Source organism: Pogona vitticeps, chromosome 3 (assembly GCF_051106095.1).
Source record: "Pogona vitticeps strain Pit_001003342236 chromosome 3, PviZW2.1, whole genome shotgun sequence".
Classification (NCBI taxonomy): domain Eukaryota; kingdom Metazoa; phylum Chordata; class Lepidosauria; order Squamata; family Agamidae; genus Pogona; species Pogona vitticeps.
The window spans coordinates 246743906-246765336 of record NC_135785.1 but is presented as its reverse complement, the minus strand read 5'-3'; the positions used below and the strand labels follow the sequence as shown (position 1 = coordinate 246765336).

Here is a 21431-nt window from a genome sequence, read left to right as displayed (position 1 = left end):
TGTCCGTCTTGGGTGTCCCTGCACGGCATAGCCCATAGCTTCTCTGTCCTGTCCGTCTTGGGTGTCCCTGCACGGCATAGCCCATAGCTTCTCTGAGTTACTCAAGCCCCTTCGCCACGACAAGGCACCAATCCATAGAGGTAGATAACAGAAAAGGAAAGACCAGAGATCTGTTCAGGAAAATTGGACATATTAGAGGAACATTTTGCGCAAAGATGAACATGATAAAAGACAAAAATGGGAAGGACCTAACAGAAGCAGAAGACGTCAAGACGAGGTGGCAAGAATACACAGAGGAATTATATCAGAAAGATTTGGATATCCCGGACAACCCAGACAATGTAGTTGCTGACCTTGAGCCAGACATCCTGGAGAGCGAAGTCAAGTGGGCCTTAGAAAGCCTGGCTAACAACAAGGCCAGTGGAGGTGATGGCATTCCAGTTGAACTATTTAAAATCTTGAAAGATGATGCTGTTAAGGTGCTACATTCAATATGCCAGCAAGTTTGGAAAACTCAACAGTGGCCAGAGGATTGGAAAAGATCAGTCTACATCCCAATCCCAAAGAAAGGCAGTGCCAAAGAATGCTCCAACTACCGTACAATTGCACTCATTTCGCACGCTAGCAAGGTTATGCTCAAAATCCTACAAGGTAGGCTTCAGCAGTATGTGGACCGAGAACTCCCAGAAGTACAAGCTGGATTCCGAAGAGGCAGAGGAACTCGAGACCAAATTGCTAACTTGCGCTGGATCATGGAGAAAGCCAGAGAGTTCCAGAAAAATATCTACTTCTGCTTCATTGACTATGCGAAAGCCTTTGACTGTGTGGACCACAGCAAACTATGGCAAGTTCTTAAAGAAATGGGAGTGCCTGACCACTTTATCTGTCTCCTGAGAAACCTATATGTGGGACAGGAAGCAACAGTTAGAACTGGTCATGGAACAACTGAGTGGTTCAAAATTGGGAAAGGAGTACGGCAAGGCTGTATATTGTCCCCCAGCTTATTTAACTTATATGCAGAATACATCATGCGGAAGGCTGGACTGGAAGAAACCCAAGCCGGAATTAAGATTGCCGGAAGAAATATCAACAACCTCCGATATGCAGATGATACCACTCTGATGGCAGAAAGTGAGGAGGAATTAAAGAACCTTGTAATGAGAGTGAAAGAGGAGAGTGCAAAAAACGGTCTGAAACTCAACATCAAAAAAACTAAGATCATGGCCACTGGTCCCATCACCTCCTGGGAAATAGAAGGGGAAGATATGGAGGCAGTGTCAAATTTTATCTTCCTGGGCTCCATGATCACTGCAGATGGAGACAGCAGCCCTGAAATTAAAAGGCGCCTTCTTCTTGGGAGGAAAGCGATGACAAATCTTGACAGCATCTTGAAAAGCAGAGACATCACCTTGCCAACAAAAGTCCGAATAGTCAAAGCTATGGTTTTTCCTGTCGTGATGTATGGAAGTGAGAGCTGGACCATAAAGAAAGCAGACCGCCGAAGAATTGATGCCTTTGAATTGTGGTGCTGGAGGAGGCTCTTGAGAATCCCCTGGACTGCAAGGAGAACAAACCTATCAGTTCTAAAGGAAATCAACCCTGAGTGCTCACTGGAAGGACAGATCCTGAAGCTGAGGCTCCAGTACTTTGGCCATCTCATGAGAAGAAAAGAGTCCTTGGAAAAAACCTTGATGTTAGGAAGGTGTGATGGCAAGAGGAGAAGGGGACGACCGAGGATGAGATGGCTGGACAGTGTCTGCGAAGCAACCAACATGAACCTGACACAACTCCGGGAGGCAGTAGAAGACAGGAGGGCCTGGCGTGCTCTGGTCCATGGGGTCACGAAGAGTCGGACACGACTAAACGACTAAACAAACACATTTCCCCTCCACCCACCCACCCCCCAGCAAGCTGGGTTCTCATTTTACCAAGTCTAGAAGGCTGTCAACCTTGAGCCGGCTACCTGGGATTGAACCCCAGATCGTGAGCACAGTTTTGGCTGCAGTATGGCAGTTTTAACACTGCATCATGAGACTCCTTAGTAGTGATGTTTAGTCAGTGATTATTAAGAAATTGCTGTAAGTGTGTCCATTTGGGTGAACTGGATGAACTTGCATGCATAGTTGCTCATTGAGAGTGGGTTAGGGTGCCAGGTTTCTGACAAATTGTTGCAGGATTTTTGTGTGCTATCTAACTTTTATTTATTTATTTATATTTATTTATTTATTTATTTATTGTATTTATATCCCGCCTATCTAGCCAACTCAGGACCACTTTAGTTTGATTCGTTCATATATTTATTATGGCAGCATGTGTTTTTGTTCTTGGTAGAACTGGATTAAATTTGCAGAGATAGTTGTCCCTTCAGAACAGATCTAGTTTGCCAATTGCAGAAGAATAGAGGTAGTGGGTTTTGTGAAAGACAGATGTCTGTAGGTAAGTTTCCAATCGCAAAATGTCCAAAGGGGCTAGGAAGTTGTCAAGGATGAAACAACTCAATTGTCAGTAAAATCACAAAAAGTGTAGTTGAACACATGTGGATAATGAATGTGGAATCTACATTGCCAGTGGTAGAAAGATTAATCTCCATTAGAGTACCTAGTGCTACACCTTCCTAGGTTCCATCCAAATTGTTTTAACACACTGCACACTACGGTTGAGGCTTTTGCATAATCATGAATAAGAAAAAGACAAAAGAGGTTATTTTTGTTCATTTCCATGCTTTTTTGTTGGTTTTTCCCAAAAATAGACTCTTAAAGAGAATTTTGACTATTCTATATAAAGTGGCTTCAAGGTCAGGAAACTTCACCATCCATTCTGAGCTGACATCAGGCCTCACTAGCTTGGTGCAGATGATTGTGTAGGTGTGGTTCTTACAGTCTTTGCTTACCAAGAAGCAACAAACAAGAGGACACTTGACAGTGGGGGTGCATACCTGATCAGTGCAAATACTTGAGCTTGTTGCACCATTTGGAGCAAGGCAAGGAGTAGAGCACCAGCACTGTGACTTAGAAGCCTTCTTGTTGTACAAGTGCTGACATAAGTGGCACAGGATTGAGGGGTAGCATGTTTCCATATGCTGGTAGTGACCAATCTCCAAAACCTAGCAGCATTGTAGATCCTGGGAAAACTTCCTATGTGATATAGGCAAGTCTATGTATGGGATGGAGGGCTGTACTGGCAAGCATTTTTACCCTGAAATTTCAGGTAATGGAATCTTGATCAGAAAACCATGGAATAATTGAGTTCAAAGAGTCCTATAAGGCCATCAAGTTCAACCCCCTGCTACTTGCAGGAATCCACATCAAAGCAGATCTTACAGACAGTTGTCCATTTTTCTCTTGAATGCCTCCAGCGTTGGCACTCTTACCACCTCCTAAGTTAATTGGTTAAAAACTGTATGGTAGGTTGACAAAAAAAGTTAATTGGTTTCATTGTCATACTGCTCTAACATTTTAAAGTTTTTCTTGATGTTCAACCAAAATCTAGTTTCTTGTAACTTGAGCCCATTGTTATGCATCCTTCACTCTGAGATGATCCAAAACGTAGTAGGACACACACATACCCCGTGGATGCTGAAAAATGTGGATTATAGTGAATGCTATTATATTAGTGAATGCTATACATAGCATGGTCTCTGGAACCTTCTCATGTCCAGTTCTGGTAACATCATCATATTTGGAATTTTTCTTTTAATAATTTCAATATTTTCAGATCAAGGATAAGTACATCAGTGGACACATCCTGTGGATAAGGGGGTCCTACTGTAGATCTTTTCCTGTATGACTATCTTTCAAGTATTTGAAAAGAGCAATCATACCTCCCGTCTGGGAACCCGAATGTGCTCAGTTACGGCTCTAATACTTATAGGATGCTGATTTAAATTGTGTTATTTTGTAATATTATGTTGTTCATATATCAGTTTCTCCTAGGCCTATTGGCTGTTAATCATAAAACTTGATGCCTTCTGAGCCCTAGTTGACGTTGACTTTGACATCATAATAAGAGGAGCTTTTCATCATCATATTAATCATATATCCCTGTGTTTTCTTTCAGTCTGCTCCCAGTACTCAAGAGGAGTTTTTGCCATTTTTGGACTGTATGATAAAAGATCAGTACATACTTTGACCTCATTCTGCAGCGCTTTGCACATCTCTCTCATCACACCGAGTTTCCCCACTGAGGGTGAGAGCCAGTTTGTTCTGCAGCTGAGGCCTTCCTTACAAGGAGCGCTGCTAAGTGTGCTGGGCCATTATAAATGGAATCGCTTCGTCTTCCTTTATGATACAGATAGAGGTAAGTACTATAGCAGTTCCTTGAACTGCTATGCTACTTTGAGATGTGTTGAAACTTTTTATAAAATTAAACTTTTACACGTCATTCACTAAAGTTGAGGAGGATAACCTGTAAGGCTGCTGGATGTATGTGATAATCTGGAGCACATTTATGTGACCCATAGAGTTTTCCTTAGATATCTGATTCTTTCATTTGCTTGTATTTTCACAGCAGGCTTTTGTGTCTGTGGCTACAAAAACTGGTTTCAAAACGATAGCTAACAGTTTGAAGAGCTCAAATATGAACAGCAGATTTTTTTTCAAGGGCATCTAAGGAAACTGTGGCATCATATGATTCTTAAGCTTAGTTTATTTGATTGGTTTTAAGGTGGCAGGTAATAATCTTAAAATAGAAACAAGTACAATCCAGATATACCTTAACTTTTAAATTGATATTGTGATTATTTCAATTGCTTTGATTATTATGATTGAAATTATTTTATTAATTTGTGTATTAATTCATTTTTTTAACTTGCTTCTATTGAAGTTTGTTTGCTGCCTTGAGAATAGTGGAAAGATGGAAATGCATTTAATAATACAGTGAATCAAAGGGTTTTCAGTTGGGGCCAGGGGTGCCAATCACTGAAATATATAAAAATGATAATCTTTAGCTAGATAATGCCCCTGTTTCACAGAATGGATGTGAAGGGTTCTTTAGCTATTGCTTGATATCTGCTACATTTCTGTATATGGTCTTGTGTGTTTTTCTTTGTTTGTTTGTTTTGGCAACCAGACAATGATTTTATGCACCTCCTATGAAAACACTTTTTATTATGTACCACTTTGTCTGTTTTAAGACAGTTTTGTTCTTGTTTTAAACTATTCAGATAAGAAAGATTTGAAAGATGAGGGTAGTTAGTACTGAACCATCAACACTCAGTTTTTTTGCCTTGCAATATGTTCTGTGATCAGACTGATGGAATGAGGAATCAACTGGCAAAGTAAATAAACAATTGTACGTTCCCTTTATTCAAAGCCAAAAACAAAACAAAAAGAAAAAACAACAACCAGCCACCTCCCTACTTTCAGTTCAAAACTGGAAAAAAAATTATCCAGCCTGAATTGTTCTTTTCTCATCTGAATTCCAAAGGAAACTGGAAGTCTACAATGGCATACTAAGGGCACCTTCAGAACTTTATTTCTGACAATATGCTTTGTAAGTCATGCTTCAGAAACTTATAGCAGCAGCTTTGAAACTGGCAGTGTTTTTGAAATGGAGATTGAGCCGGTTACTTTGTGACTTTTTCCCTGCAATTGTAAAATTGTACGGAGCTGATCATACAATAGCAGAAGTGCTTTCTTACCTTGAAGATGAGCAAATATCTTCTGAACTAATCCTTTGTAGGTCAAAGCTTCTAACTCATTAATTATATGGCAGAATACTTCTTAGGGCTTCCTTTAATATTGTACAAGCAAACTTCCATTCTCACAGTAGGGCATTTCCCTCCCACAAACCTACTTTGTCAGGTCTTGTAAATCTCTGGAACAGTGAGTAAAGCAGTGGTTCCCCAATTTTTCAAACTCATAGCTCCCTTGACTTACTGACTACCGGTTGTGGCTCCCCAATATAGCAGGACTGCCCTAAATAAATAAATAAAACCCAGAAATACATGTTCCCAATGTGTATTACCAAGATTGACCACTAGGTGGCTTAATAGAATCGTACTCGTGTCCTGATGTCTCTGAGAGAAACAACTTCCAGTGAAATGGGGAAGCCATATTTGGGGGGAGGGGCAAGGAGGGCTCCCTTGTGAACAGGAGGGCAGGAAACCCAGCAGCTGGAGGCAGGGGAGGCCATTCAAATTTCCCAAGCTCCTGCCTCCAGTTGCTGGGTGTGTCCGTGCTGCTAGCTTTCTAGCCAGACTCTACCTCCCGGAGCCCACCTGGAAAGCCCCTGGAAAGCCAGCAGTGTGGACAGACCCAGCGGCAGGAGGCAGGAGCCCAGGAAATTGAAATGGCCTCTCCACCGGGCTCTGCCTCCAGGGGCAGAGGGGGAAGAGCCTCCAGCTCGCAGCGCGCTCTAAGAAGGGACAGGATAGGGATGCTGCTCGTCCTCGCCCTCCTTCCCCCTCCCCAAAAGGGGGGTCCCGGTGACCTCCCTGAGCTCACCAAAAGCCTTTGAAAGGGACGGGGGGGGGAGAGAGGTGGCGTTAGTCTGGATTACAAGCTGGTGGGTCCGGGGCAGGGAGCAGTGGCCCTGACATACACACACACACGAGTTTGCCCCCAAAGTGTGGCCGGACTTTTCTCCTTTGCCACCCCACCCTGTTTTTGAGCACGCTGAAAGAGGCCAACATGTCACCCAGGGGGAAGGCTCGCTTCCCCAGGTGGCATTTTAGAAGGGGGGCGCAGGCAGGTCAGTTGGTGCAGGGCCTCAGGCGCAACCCTGAGGAACACACCCCAACCCCCAAAAATGTGGGGCACCTGAAAGGCTTGGCAAGGAGCCTCCACCTTGTCCCAAGTCCCTTCAAATCTGCGGCCTACTGAAAGCGATCCTTTCTTATTGCAAGCCACAGCATCATTAGAAGGGCAACAACACACACCCTCATCCCCAGCTCGGCAAAGCACCCTTTTTGGATCGTGGCTCCCAGCATCCACCATTGCAGTCCCAACGAGCCACTTTTCCAGCACTTATATTCCCCCCCCCCCGCACACATGGTCTGTACATGCTGCTTGCTTTCCAGCTGGGCTCTGCCTGCCGGAACCCGCCTGGAAAGCCAGCAGCGCGGACAGACCCAGCAGTGGGAGAAGGAGCTGGGGAAATTCAAATGGCCTCCCTGCCAATCTCTTTTTTGTAATGGCTGCCACTGTGTCCCCGCAGCCCAGCTGATAGCTCCTCTCGGCCTGGCACAGGGCCACAGACCGGGGGTTGGGGACCCCTGTTTTAGGAGGTCTAGCATTCATTCGGCTTTGTTTTGGACTGATCTGGCATTTATTTGCCACATGTGCAAATCAGAAGGTCACCTGATAGGGTCACATGGATTCAGATGGCTGGGAGAAGGACCCAAGGAACTACCCTCGTATCATATATTTTATGTAAGCACAGTAAACAGGATTCTACAAACAAAAACAAAACACATGGGTGCCAACAAATTATGGCTATGAAATGGGACTTTGGATCAGTACCATATTTGGTACAACAGTAGCAGAAAGTCTGCTCTTGATCTGTGCCAAATTTAGGAATGTTTGGCCAAAGGGTTTTAGAATTGTGGTTTTTCAAGAAACTCAATGTTTTACCCCTGTGTACAGGCAAGCAAGTTTTTTCTACAGCTTAGAAAATATATGGAAAATGTAGATAAAACAAAATTTGCATACCTGGGGGGGGGAAGCCCTTTGTTCTAACCTCTTTTTATTTATCCACAGGAATTAGGGAAATCCTGGCTGCTATTCAAACCCCTTAGTTACTGATTTTTTTTTAACTCTTAAAACCTCTGAAATTGCTGCCTTTCTTTATAACTTCTTAGAATTCCTTTTTTGCATAGCATTGCATTCTGGCCAGTCAGAATGTGTCTCCAGTAAGCCCACAGAGAAGGTCTCAGTCTGTCACTTTTAACCCTGCCATGGCCTTCACTATGAAATAAAGCATTTAACTCCTTCCTGGCCAACATCCTTAGCACCTGCTTGTAAAAATATTTTAAAAACTATTTTAAAAAAATAGATAGTACTATACAGCAGCTCATTTATTTAAGCTGTGAAATTGCTGATTTTTTTTACTGGCTGCCTGTTCTGTTATAAAACACATCCAAAGAATCGGAAATGTGTTTCTCAAGGATACCCATAAGCAGACATCATTCATCTTCCTTTAGCTTAACCACCAACTGCTTCTTCCCAGTGATCATGTGACTTGAAACATCCTTACAAGTACTGTATGTCAAGAAGTTATGAGATGTCTTATGTCCGTGTCATTGGCACAAAGATTAATGTTATATTTATTAGTTCAATAGTCGGAGAATTTGGCTATCCATGTATACTGGAGTTATAATACTTGAAATTTTCTATCACTGGCTATGCTGGGTGGAGATTCTTGGAGATGGAGTCAAAATATTTGACTCAATTGATTTAGTGTTCATGCAAGAATACTGTTGGTTTTTCGCAGTGAATTTTTAAATTGATAAAATAGAAAACATATAATGACGGTGAGGTTGTTTTTATTAGTAGAATTTCAACTGTGTAAGAGAGTACTATAGATTCTAGAGTGAAATTGGCAGGGGGTGAGGTGGGGTCTGGGTCCTGAGAGACTGAGAGAAGGGCCTTCCAGAAGATCTGTAAAAGCAGATGACGTTGGGTGTCATCAGCATACTGGTGGTACCATTCCACAGCCTCTTTTGGGTTTCTCATGTATATATGAAATAGTATGGGGAACCCCAAGACACTCCACATGCATTCAGGGTGTTGAACAGGAGTCCCCCAGCACCACTACCATTTACAACATGACTCCATGCAAAGGAAAATTCCAGAAGTTGACTCTTTTTTTTCTCATCAGTTTACCACTTCTCAGCCAAACACAGAGCAATTGTCAGGGCTGCTTTTCAATGAGTAGGAATGGTAGTGAGCAGAAGAGGGTATCCTGTAAACCATCTTGACTGCTGCCATTGGTTTTGTCAACATTCAGGCTGCTCTTTGCTATGTAAAGCTTGGCATCCTTTTTCTTGCTGGCAGTGTGGCTACAATATTTTGCACCAGTATTGGTCTGGCTTTTTTATATTGTGGGTATAGAAGCACAATATCCCATATTCACAAACTGGAGCTTATTTTGAACAATTGAATTAAACATCTGGAGCATGCTCTCCCATAACAGCCTGCCCTTCACCACCTACCCACCACTACTAGTATAGCCCTGCTCTTAAGTGTTTTATTCATTATGACATATCCCAGGCAATTCTTCATCCCTCTATACACAGATGACTATGCTAAACCAAGTGTAATTAGTCTAATTAAAGGGGAGGGAGTTAAAATAATTGAAGAGTAATGACAATCCAATTCCTTCCACTCCACATTTAATGGACTTCAATTCAACACCTAGAAAAAGTCCCTATACAGCAAATAAAACCCAATAAATTAGGGATAAATTAAAACTGGAATTACATTAAGTAAGTTGATAAGGCTTTTTAAAAAATCAAACAACTAAAGGATGGGGGATAAACAGACAGACAGGGAAATTAACAGATACAAATGTAAACAAACAAATGGTTTATCTGCTGTAGCATCATTGTGTCACATTGGACTTACAGCAATTCTAATAGGTATTTCAATGTACCTAAGATATTAAATGAGTGGTTCTTCGTGCCAGTAACATGTCAGCGGCTGAGCAGGAATTTGAACCCAAGTTTCCTTATCCTAGTCTGTCACACTGGCTCTCTGCATAAAAAAGTACATCTGTCTTGTCTTCACTGTGTTTTTGTTTATTAGTCACCATATAGTTTGTTCCCATGATATAGTAATTTAGAAACAGATGTGTGTGTGGTTCATTCATATTTGCAGTTTTCCAAGTTTTATATAACTGTACACTTAGCTAAACAGACACCAGTTTATTTTGTATGTACTGGTTCAAATGTATTAAAGACAACGTCAAATCTCCTGTATTTCAAACCTTCTCCTAGACATTTAAAATCTGTGATTCACAGCCCCTAAGGGCAAAATAAGATATTTACATTTGTGCGTAAGTGTCCTGAATAGGAAACAGGTTTCCAGTTAGTATGATTGAATGAGTCTGGGTGCTTTTGCAGAATGATTTATAGTTATTATGTATGTGGTGATCAACACTGATTCAAATCTGTACTGCTGTCTGTGTTTCAAACGCAACAGTTGCTTACATGCAACACATAACAATGGGTCAGATCTGCTTTTCAAAGATGAGTTATCTGATTTTGCTGATAAGTAAGCATCTGAAACATTTCATACCAACCTATAGATGTATTGAAATATTCTTGAAGATAAAGATACAGCTTTTGCATATCCCATGGTGTATCCTGCTGCTTTTGATTGATTGATTGATTGATTGATTGATTGATTGATTGATTGATTGATTGATTGATTGAACTTTTCTTCTGTCCATCAAGTTTCTAAGCCACTACTCTGGGCGGCTTACAATAACATAATGTAAAAGTATAATAAAACTACAGTAGTCAACTCATAAAACATTACACAAAACCAAATTTCTAAAAATAAAATAACCAATGCAAAAAAGAAAGTGTGTCTATAATTTCAGTACAAAGGTATAATAGATGGTGGCAAAACAGAGTTATTCCAAAATTCACAGAATATAGGTTTATTTTTCATTAAGAAGTCGGGAATACTTTCTAGATGGATGTGACAATCCTCTTCTTCTTGCAAAACAGAAACTCCGTTTGTCATAAACAAAACAAGGGTTGTGATACACTCAACAGGATAGCAAACACAGCCTGTTTCAGCTCTCTCTGTTGTGTCAGATACCTTCCTTAGTGATGGCGGCGTCCAGCTGGACTCAGATTCATTGTCTTACAGCAGAGTATGTCTTAAAAGCACGGCACTGGTTTCCAGGAAGTTACTTCAGAGTTACCTCATTGGCATGACTTGAGGGGCATCATTAGTAAAATGAGGGTATTCAAGGCCACTCGTAAACCTAAGGTAACACTGGCTGACAGACAGTTGATAAATGAAGTATCCTGCATAGCGAGCATCCAAGAAAGCCTTGAAAGGAGTCAAAGGAGAAAGCCAGCCACACATCCGAACTCGTATGCTTTAGAATTTTATTTCACTGTGGACATCTGAGTCCGGCAGCTGCTGTACTTAGCCTTTTATGTGGCCACAGGTGTTGGCTTCAGTGCTGGAACACACAGTGGCGGGAGACAAAGGCAGGCATAGTGGCAGCTGCCAGGGGTTGGCAGTGATGCCAAATAAACATTGAATGTAAAACAAATATAAGCGCCAATTGGACTCCAAATTGAGTTTCTCGTTCAGAAAAATTAACTTGTCTTTTGAGAAGCATTATCCGTGTACTACAGACAAACGTCCAAAGCATTTACAAGGTACAAGGCGTGCATTTTGTTGAAACGAAAATTGGGCGGGGGTGGTGGTGGAGGAGTCTATGCTTTGCAAAAGCAGAAGCTTTCCTGGAATGATCTCACATAAGGTGAAACTAATCCATGATTTAATATCCACGGCTGACTTAGAATCGTGGAAGCCCGATTCATAAGAAACGAGAAGGAACCAGTAAGAATCCCTGAAGGGGCTGCATCTCCTGGAACCTCTATCAGAGACTCTCCCTTCTCTCTGCAGCTGGGATCCAAAGAGCTGTACCAAGGGACTTGGGTTTTCTCTCAACAAGCCTTCATGCCATGTTTAAAGCTGCTTCTCAAAGTTTTCTCTGTTTCAAAAATTGGCGGGGGGGGGGGGGAAACTTTCATGAACAGAAAGCTGAAGTTATGACGTGTCAAATAAACTCATTTTGTGGCTCTTTGGAACCCAGTTGTCATTTTCAAGATTGCACCTGTCCCCTCTGCTCATAGCGTGAATGAGTAACGCAGTGATAGCCCAGTGAGAAGTGCAGAAGAGGTGGTTAATATTATTGGTCTCCTTATAAAACACTTTTCCAGCCACTCTGGAACATTTTAGTCCAGATATCTGTGGGGTGTTATCTTTATTGCTACAAGCACCACTCTCCTGTATGATGCTTGACTTTACTCTCATCCCTTTTTGAGGCTATGTATATTTACATGATATTGATGATACCTGCTCACATTTATGACTTGACACCACGTGACTCTTCCATTTCTCCCACCTGTCACACTGTTCTTTGGTATCTTTCTGTCTTCCTTCACTGTAGCATAGAATGCAAGGTCCGGTGGCAGAGACCAGCGGCATAGGTTTCACTGTAAAGCAACATGTATGCAGATGGTGCTATATAAACAAACACCCAAGTAATATGGTAAGTGTAGGTGGGTGGGTGGATTTCTAGAAGTGAGGCAGCACTTGCTGCTTTGGGCTTGGATGGCTTGGAAACTCATTGACAAATTCACAGACACTAGTTTCATAAGTGGCTGTCATTCAGGATGTCTGTCATGTCATCTCCTCTATTAGTTATTGGAGAACATGAATTGTGTGCTGTTACACTCGTGGCCTGAGGGCAGCTTCCCATGGGCATTTGATAGGCTATGGTACGATCAGAATACTGGTCTTGACAGGCCTTAGGTGCTGGAATAAAGCCCAGCCCAGCATTTATGTTCTTATGACTTCCAGTAAAAAGTGGCACAAGGAGCAAGAAGTCTTGTTGTGATTAAACAACCCCTAGAATCTAGTTGCCAACATGAATCCATCCAAATCAAAAAGAAATAGAAACCAGTGGTTATTATTTGGGCTATCCTAATGGGGATCGTAACTGCTTTAGAAATAGAAGGCTCAGCAACTTCCGTCCTATATTTCTGCGACGTCAGCCTTCCCTTCTGTTGCAATTGCTCCTCTTTCTACCCCCACCCCACCCCCTCGGTTTTCTGTTCTTCTAGTTATTTGCTTTAGGTGGTTTGTTGTAAATTCCCTAAGGAATCTGCATAAAAGGTTCAAAGGAGGATGCTGCAAAGCAGATTTAATAGAGAAGGCAGCTATGGAACATAGGCTGTACAGCTGAATGAATTTCATATTATGTTTAAAACAGAGTGTCTCCCCCGCCCCACAAGAGGCAGAATATATAAACGTAGAATCCAAAGAGGAAAAACCTAGCAAACTAAGGTCATAAAAGTAAGTGGGTAATACACAAACAATGCAGCCATTCTAGTGAGATAAAAATAGTTTCTAACAAAAATTGGCAAGCAATAAACAGACTTTTTACCAGATAAGATAAGCAGAATTTTATCAAAAATATTAATACTTACATTTCCTAAATTCACTTCATACATTTAGACCATATGAAGTTAACAAGGAATGTTCTATATCCAACCTGGAAAAAACTGTTATTGGGGAAGGCGGAATGTGCTGGTGATTAAACAAAATTACATACTAGTGGCATAGATGCATAACTTCTAATATTAATAAATCTGTGTTACCTTAAACCAAAAATAAATTCTTGTGCAAAAATCTTCTAAATGGCTGTTATGACCATTGTTTGATCATTTTGAGAAATGTTAAGAAACTGAACAAAAATTAAAATTGAGAAATTGAGCCGTTGATAAATGTAGCAAAAAAAGTGGCAGAAAAGTAATTATGTGAGAAAAAGTTAATTTGAACTCCTCCCACTTCTAGTTCAATTTTTTAGAATGATAAAAACAAAACCTAAAAAAACCACACACAAAAACCAATTGTAAAGAGCTCCAAACTAACTGACTAGGCAGCAAGATTCATTCATTCATTCATTCATTCATTCATTCATTCATTCATTCATTCATTCATGTGCCCCATTGGGGACCCAAGGCAACTCACAACAATTAAAACTGAAATACAAGCAACAGTTTTAAGAACACTATACACATTCTTTAAAAATGAAATATATATTACGGTTAAAAAGGCAAAATTAAAAGCAATATAAAACATATAAAATGGCAAATTGAGTTCAGTGTATTATAATGCAAAGTGGTGCATATTGGGCCAAAACAAATTTCACCTATGCCCTGATTAGATATGAGGAGGGAATGACCAGGGAAATCATCTCAAAATTTTGTGGACTGCTCAGTTAAAATGTAGGCCCAGTATCCTATTACCCTGAAAAAGTTACAGGAAGCTAAATTTCAACAATAGCAAGAAAAACTTCCTGTTAGAGCTGTAATAATGTGGAACCAATTACCTTGACAGGTGGTGAGTGCTCCAACACTGGAGGCATTCAAGAGAAACTTAGAAAACCACCTGGCAGATATCCTTTGGTTTGTTTTCCTGCACTGAGCAGGGGATTGGACTTGATGGCCTTATAGGCCCCTTCCAACTTCACTATGCTATGATTCAAATTCTATGCTGAGGATGCAAATATATTAGAGATTGATAAAATGTTGCAAAATCCAAGGTTTTTTGGTTTAGAGAAGTAAGAGTTGTTAACAGGGAACAGTGGTTTTTTTAAGTCATTTTGTATGATATGAAGATGTTAGAGAGAGAAATGTTTCTTGCCCTCTCATAATATTTGACCTCCAGGTCATCCAATGATAATGGATTCAGAGACTGAGGACAAATAAGAAATATTTCTTCATACATTACATAGTTAAACTATGGGATTCATTGACCTAAGATGTGTTGACAGCTATTGAGTTAAATAGTTTTGAAGAGACAGTCATGGAAGTTCATGGAATATAAGGCTTACAGTGAATCAAGATGGCAAAAGTTATGATGGCTATGGCTAAATGTTCATCCAATATTTCTGGTAGCAGCCCTCCAAAGATGAGTTACTGGTGGTTTGTGATGATTTCTGTAGCAATTTAGATCAAGGATGGACAATGTGTGGTCCTCCAGAAGCTGGACTATAACTCTCAGTGTTCCTTATAAATGGGGGTGCTAGAAAGGGCAGGTGGTATTGTAGCCCATTGAAGGCAGCACTTTGCCCAGTCCTCATTTAGAAGTTTTTACAAGTTACATGTTCAGTTTATTTGAATATATTTGGTACGTTAGTGTTCATTTAGTTGGGTAGTATAGAAATGCTACAGACAACAAGGATGTAAAGATACAAACAGTGGCAGTGGTAATGCTCTTATTCTGTTTTGGTGTGTCCCGTAGGCAATAGGTTGGTGATTTGGGGAAAAGAAGAAAGCTGGATTAGATAGGTCTTTTGACTGATCCAGAATGGTTCCTTCCCATCCTTAATTAAAACTGTGCATTCCTTGACCAGTTCATTAGTAATTCGTTAACAAGCAAGGATTGTTGCTGAAAAAGTTATTTTCCATTTGAAAAAAAGAGGAAACACAGGGTCTGGTTACACTGACTATTAGAGAGGGGCAGAAACCTCCAGTTCAGTGGTTTGTGCTGGTTCATCCTTCAACCAAACAGGCATTTGACGCTTCCCAGACCCACCTCCGCCAGCTTACATTTTTATTGTATTTAAAGGCAATTCAAGTGAGCCCGGACATGGTTTTTCTTCTTTTTTAATCACTAACACCAGGTTTGTGGATCCTAGAGCACACTTTTTTTTCTGAATCAATCTTTTTCATACTTGTCATAGATTAAGATTTCTGTAATTTGAGATGCCTTTTCAAATGGTCTAATCTGGCTCATGGAAACAGAGCTAGGATATGTGGACAAAATTGCTCCAAAACGGTTATTCACAGGAACACAGGGAAATAATAATGGTGAGGACAGGAATATACCTGCCCCATGACTTCCCCACCACTACCAAAATGAGTCAGATGTACATATATTGGATGTCAATTTGAAAAGGAAGTTGTAAGCACATTTGGATAAACATGTCCTTTTGCACACTTTTGCACTTAAGATACAGAGGTCTGGCTGACTTATGCATATTGAGGATCTCTTACGGGCTTAATTTATATCTGCACATCCCTACCACTGTTATGGTCCTATTCACACATTCAGGCCTAGATAGGGCTTAAGTCATTGCTTTTTGTGAGCATTTCCTTAAAATATTCCCAAAAACCTGGGCATGCTCAAAAATCTCATTTTTTGAAAGGCATATGGAAACTGAAGTGTGTGACCATCCCTCCTTTTCCCTTTGTTGCTATTGTTCATTCTACAAGTTCCTAATTAACATGAGTAGAAGAATAAGGAATATCATTTCAGGTTTGGATAGTGGGGAAATTGATTTTAATGAGCTCAAAATTCACAGTCAAATCAAAGTTCTGCTCTTGGATATATTTAAAATTTAATTGCAACAAAGAATATATTTTAAGAATACAAGTTGTAACCTCGTAATAAGAAGAGCGCTGTTTCTGAGCAATAATCACACAGCATTTATAAATGGTGTGGATGTGTTTGATCATTCTCACTGCTGTTGATAAATGTATCCCCATGTAAATAGTGTTCAAATATAGTCTTTTAAATTATAGGAATCATGTAAGTTACGTATGTCTATGAGTTAGAGAGATCTTACTATACTGCTGAGCATATCGTTATCTATTTTAATTCATGAAATTCTGCTCCAAAAAGCTTATTTCATATAGACTTATCATGACAGAAAACTACATAATTGCAGTAAATTCTTTAAAGCTCTATCACCATTGGCTTATTATGCAAAAGAAATGACGAGGAGTGAAGAGGCCTTCAGATGTGAGTGTACTTAGAGATATGTGAAAGACTACACTGAAATGCTGATTAACGGAACCTCTTCTGCTCTTAGAGAAACATTTCCAGTATTACCAACACACAGCTGTCAAATGGGGTGATGTTCAATCCGACCTAGTCAGAGTCGTTCCCTTTCACTTGGACAATTCTGAATGCCTTTCACAGGAAGCAAAGTGCGTGCTGGGGCGGGGGGGGGGGAGAAGAGCAATGGGTGTCCCAGAAACAAATCAACAAAAAAACTAGAACATCTGCTCATCAGAAATACCAGAAAGTAATGTGCTTTATTTATACAACTCTTTTTGATGGCCATGGCACACATTATACGTTTGTGTGATTAGAACCGATGTCAGTTATTTTTCTCAACTACATCTCTTTTATAGCATGCGCTATATTGCATATTGCAGTTTTACAGCCTTCAATGGCTTTTAGTTGGCATTTCTGCATTGAATTTATAGAACTCAACCCTACATTTGCTGCTGCCATGATTTACTGCTATGTTTTTGTTGTTGCTTTCTTCTTTTAACAATAGTATGCTAGGCATAAATAAAGACACACAGCTGTCAGTGCTAGGGTGGGAGTGTGTCTGACGCAGCCAGAATGAGGTTTGAAGTGGGACTTCTCCAGCCATTGAAATCTATTACTGGAACTGGAATTCGAGATGTTCTTGTCTATAGGTTGGAAAAAATAGAAGAGTAATTCAGAGAAACTATGGGCTATGCCGTGCAGGGACACCCAAGACGGACAGGTCATAGTGGAGAGTTCCGACTAAACGCAATCCAGCTGGAGCAGGAACTGGCAAGCCACTCCAGTATCTTTACCAAGAAAACCCTATGATCAGAAACAAAAGGATAAAAGATATGACGCTGGAAGATGGGGCCCTCAGGTCGGAAGGTGTCCAACATGCTATAGGAGGAAGAGCGGAGGACAAGTAGCTCCAGAGCTAATGAAGTAGTTGGGCCAAAGCCAAAAGGATGCTCAGCTGTGGACGTGCCTGGAAGTGAAAGGAAAGTCCGATGTTGCAAAGAAAAATACTGCATAGGAACCTGGAATGTAAGATCTATGAACCTTGGTAAGCTGGATGTGGTCAAACAGGAGATGGCAAGAATAAACATTGACATCCTGGGCATCAGTGAACTAAAATGGACAGGAATGGGCGAATTCAATTCAGATGACTACCATATCTACTATTGTGGGCAAGAAGCCCGTAGAAGGAATGGAGTAGCCCTCATAGTCAACAAAAGAGTGGGAAAAGTTGTAATGGGATATAATCTTAAAAATGATAGAATTATGTCAATACGAATCCAAGGCAGACCTTTCAACATAACAATAATCAAAGTTTATGCACCAACCACCAGTGCTGAGGAGACTGAAATTGACCAATTCTACGAAGACTTACAACACCTTCTAGAAGTGACACCAAAGAAAGATGTTCTTCTCATTCTAGGGGATTGGAATGCTAAAGTAGGGAGTCAAGAGATAAAAGGAACAACAGGAAAGTTTGGGCTTGGAGTTCAAAACGAAGCAGGGCAAAGGCTAATAGAGTTTTGTCAAGAGAACAAGCTGGTCATCACAAACACTTTTCCAACAACGCAAGAGGTGACTCTACACATGGGAATCACCAGATGGGCAATACCGTAATCAGATTGATTATATTCTCTGCAGCCAAAAACAAGACCTGGAGCTGATTGTGGCTCTGATCATCAGCTTCTCATAGCAAAATTCAAATTCAAACTGAAGAGAACAGGAAAAACCACTGGGCTAGTCAGGTATAATCTAAACCAAACCCTTATGAATACACAGTGGAAGTGAAGAACAGATTTAAGGAACTCGATTTGGTGGACAGAGTGCCTGAAGAACTTTGGATAGAGGCTTGTAACATTGTACAAGAGGCAGCAACAAAAACCATCCCAAAGAAAAGGAAATGCAAGAAAGCAAAATGGCTGTCCAACGAGGCCTTACAAATAGCAGAGAAGAGAAGGGAAACAAAATGCAAGGGAGATAGGGAAAGTTACAGAAAATTGAATGCAGACTTCCAAAGAATAGCAAGGAGAGACAAGAGGGCCTTCTTAAATGAACAATGCAAAGAAATAGAGGAAAATAATAGAAAAGGAAAAATAAGAGATCTGTTCAAGAAAATTGGACATATTAAAGGAAAATTTTGTGCAAGGATGAACATGATAAAGGACAAAAATGGGAGAGACCTCACAGAAGCAGAGGACATCAAGAAGAGGTGGCAAGAATACACAGAGGAACTATACCCGAAAGATTTGGATATCCCGGACAACCCAGATAGGGTGGTTGCTGACCTTGAGCCAGACATCCTGGAGAGCGAAGTCAAGTGGGCCTTAGAAAGCTTGTCTAACAACAAGGCCAGTGGAGGTGATGGCATTCCAGTGGAACTATTTAAAATCTTAAAAGATGATGCTGTTAAGGTGCTACATTCAATATGCCAGCAAGTTTAGAAAACTCAACAGTGGCCAGAGGACTGGAAAGATCAGTCTACATCCCAATCCCAAAGAAGGGTAGTGCAAAAGGATGCTCCAACTACCGTACAATTGCACTCATTTCCCACGCTAGCAAGGTTATGCTCAAAATCCTCCAAGGTAGGATTCAGCAGTATGTGGACCGAGAACTCACAGAAGTGCAAGCTGGATTTCGAAGGGGCAGAGGAACTCGAGACCAAATTGCTAACATGCGCTGGATTATGGAGAAAGCCAGAGAGTTCCAGAAAAACATCTACTTCTGCTTCATTGACTATGCAAAAGCCTTTGACTGTGTCAAACACAACAAACTATGGCAAGCCCTTAAAGAAATGGGAGTGTCTGACTACCTTGTCTATCTCCTGAGAAACCTATATGTGGGACAGGAAGCAACAATTAGAACTGGATATGGAACAACTGATTGGTTCAAAATTGGGGAAGGACTACAACAAGGCTGTATATTATCCCCCGGCTTATTCAACTTATATGCAGAATACATCATGCGGAAGGCTGGACTGGAGGAATCCCAAGCCGGAATGAAGATTGCCAGAAGAAATATCAACAACCTCAGATATGCAGATGATACCACTCTGATGGCAGAAAGTGAGGAGGAATTAAGGAAGCTTGTAATGAGGGTGAAAGAGGAGAGTGCAAAAAACAGGCAGAAACTCAATATCAAAAAAACTAAGATCATGGCCACTGGTCCCATCACCTCCTGGCAAATAGAAGAGGAAGATATGGAGGTAGTGACAGATTTTACTTTCTTGGGCTCCATGATAACTGCAGATGATGACAGCAGCCATGAAATTAAAAGACGCCTTCTTCTTGGGAGGAAAGCGATGACAAACCTTGACAGCATCTTAAAAAGCAGAGACATCACCTTGCCAACAAAAGTCCGCATAGTCAAAGCTATGGTTTTTCCTGTAGTGATGTACGGAAGTGAGAGCTGGACAATAAAGAAAGCTGACCGCCGAAGAATTGATGCTTTTGAACTGTGGTGCTGGAGGAGACTCTTGAGAGTCCCCTGGACTGCAAGGAGAACAAACCAATGCATTTTGAAGGAAATCAACCCTGAGTGTTCACTGGAAGGACAGATCCTGAAGCTGAGGCTCCAGTACTTTGGCCATCTCATGAGAAGGGAAGACTCTATGGAAAAGACCCTGATGTTGGGAAAGTGTGAGGGCAAGAGGAGAAGGGGACGACAGAGGATGAGATGGTTGGACAGTGTCATCGAAGCCACCAACATGAATTTGGCCCAGCTCCGGGAGGCAGTAGAAGACAGGTTGGCCTGGCGTGCTCTGGTCCATGGGGTCACGAAGAGTCGGGCATGACTAAATGACTAAACAACAACATGTTCTTTATACATTGGCCTGGTCAGTACAGAATAGATTGGCCTCCACATAAACAGTGAAGGTTAGTGACTTCTGTCTTAATGGGTTGTGAATCTGCTTCAGGTTTCAGTCCCAACTTTAGAGTGGCCTTTTAGGCCAGATGGGCGGGGTATAAATCAAATCAAATCAATCAATCAATCAATCAATCAATACATAAATAAGTAAATAAAAAGCTGAATAGGATACTAAACTTAAGGATAGGATTCATCACCTTGGATACCTCCTGCAAAGTCTAGTCTAAAACCAGGGTGAATTTGCTATCCCATGATAGCTTATGTTGCATGCTGCTGTTGCCCTCCATGAGTGAAGAGTCTTTGATAGTTCTGTAGGCTGTCTCCCAGCCCACACAATTCTCATTGAAGATTTAGGCTTCAATAATACATTATTTGCATGTATATGTATAAGGAATACCTGGACATTCCCTTCTCCTGCTTTCATTTCTGTATGAAACGGAAGTCTCATGGAAAGTAAACTGTGCAGGATTGCCTTGTCCCAGCATCATACTAATGCAGCTGATGCTATTATGAGCTGCATAGGCCTTTCCCAGGAGGCAGATGGGACAAAGTAGAATTGGATGCCTTGTGTGTTTACCAAGTAATCCCTTAAAGAAAGAAGTTTAGAAGAACTTTAATTTTGATATCAACATCTAGAAAAAGGAGAGAGCAGTGAACAAGAAGCATGGGGAAACAGATGGAAGCTGCAGCAACGTCACACATTACAAGAAGTAGAATAGTCTTGTTGGTGGAGAGCAGCAACTGCTGAATTTTGCAAAGCCTAATTTTCCTGACACATTAGTAACTTAAGTGTTTGATTTTTCCACATCGCGTTACATGAGTGACATTATAGTTACTGCTTGAATCTTGGAATCCTGTTCAGAGATCTTTGAAATTATGTGAAACTAGATTCTACTTCACTCTCCAATATGATTTCTCCTCCATTTCCCCAGCAGATCTGTTGCTATTCATTTGTCCCTCCTCTGTCTTTTATGGGTACAAAAACAGCTGCCATTCATAGGCTATTTCTTTCTTTCTAAGCCAACTGTT

The 21431-nt window shown here is 40.9% G+C and overlaps 1 protein-coding gene across 6 annotated transcripts in view; it reads left to right on the top strand.

Annotated features, from left to right (window-relative positions):
- The window catches only part of GRIA4 (glutamate ionotropic receptor AMPA type subunit 4), a 295426-nt gene that overhangs the window by 123406 nt on the left and 150589 nt on the right, over positions 1-21431 (top strand). For all 6 annotated transcript variants that reach the window (XM_078390085.1, XM_020805165.3, XM_020805166.3 and 3 more), the window contains one exon: positions 4057-4296. In XM_078390085.1, coding sequence (XP_078246211.1) covers positions 4057-4296 — 240 coding nt within the window. The remainder of the gene's footprint in view (positions 1-4056; positions 4297-21431) is intronic.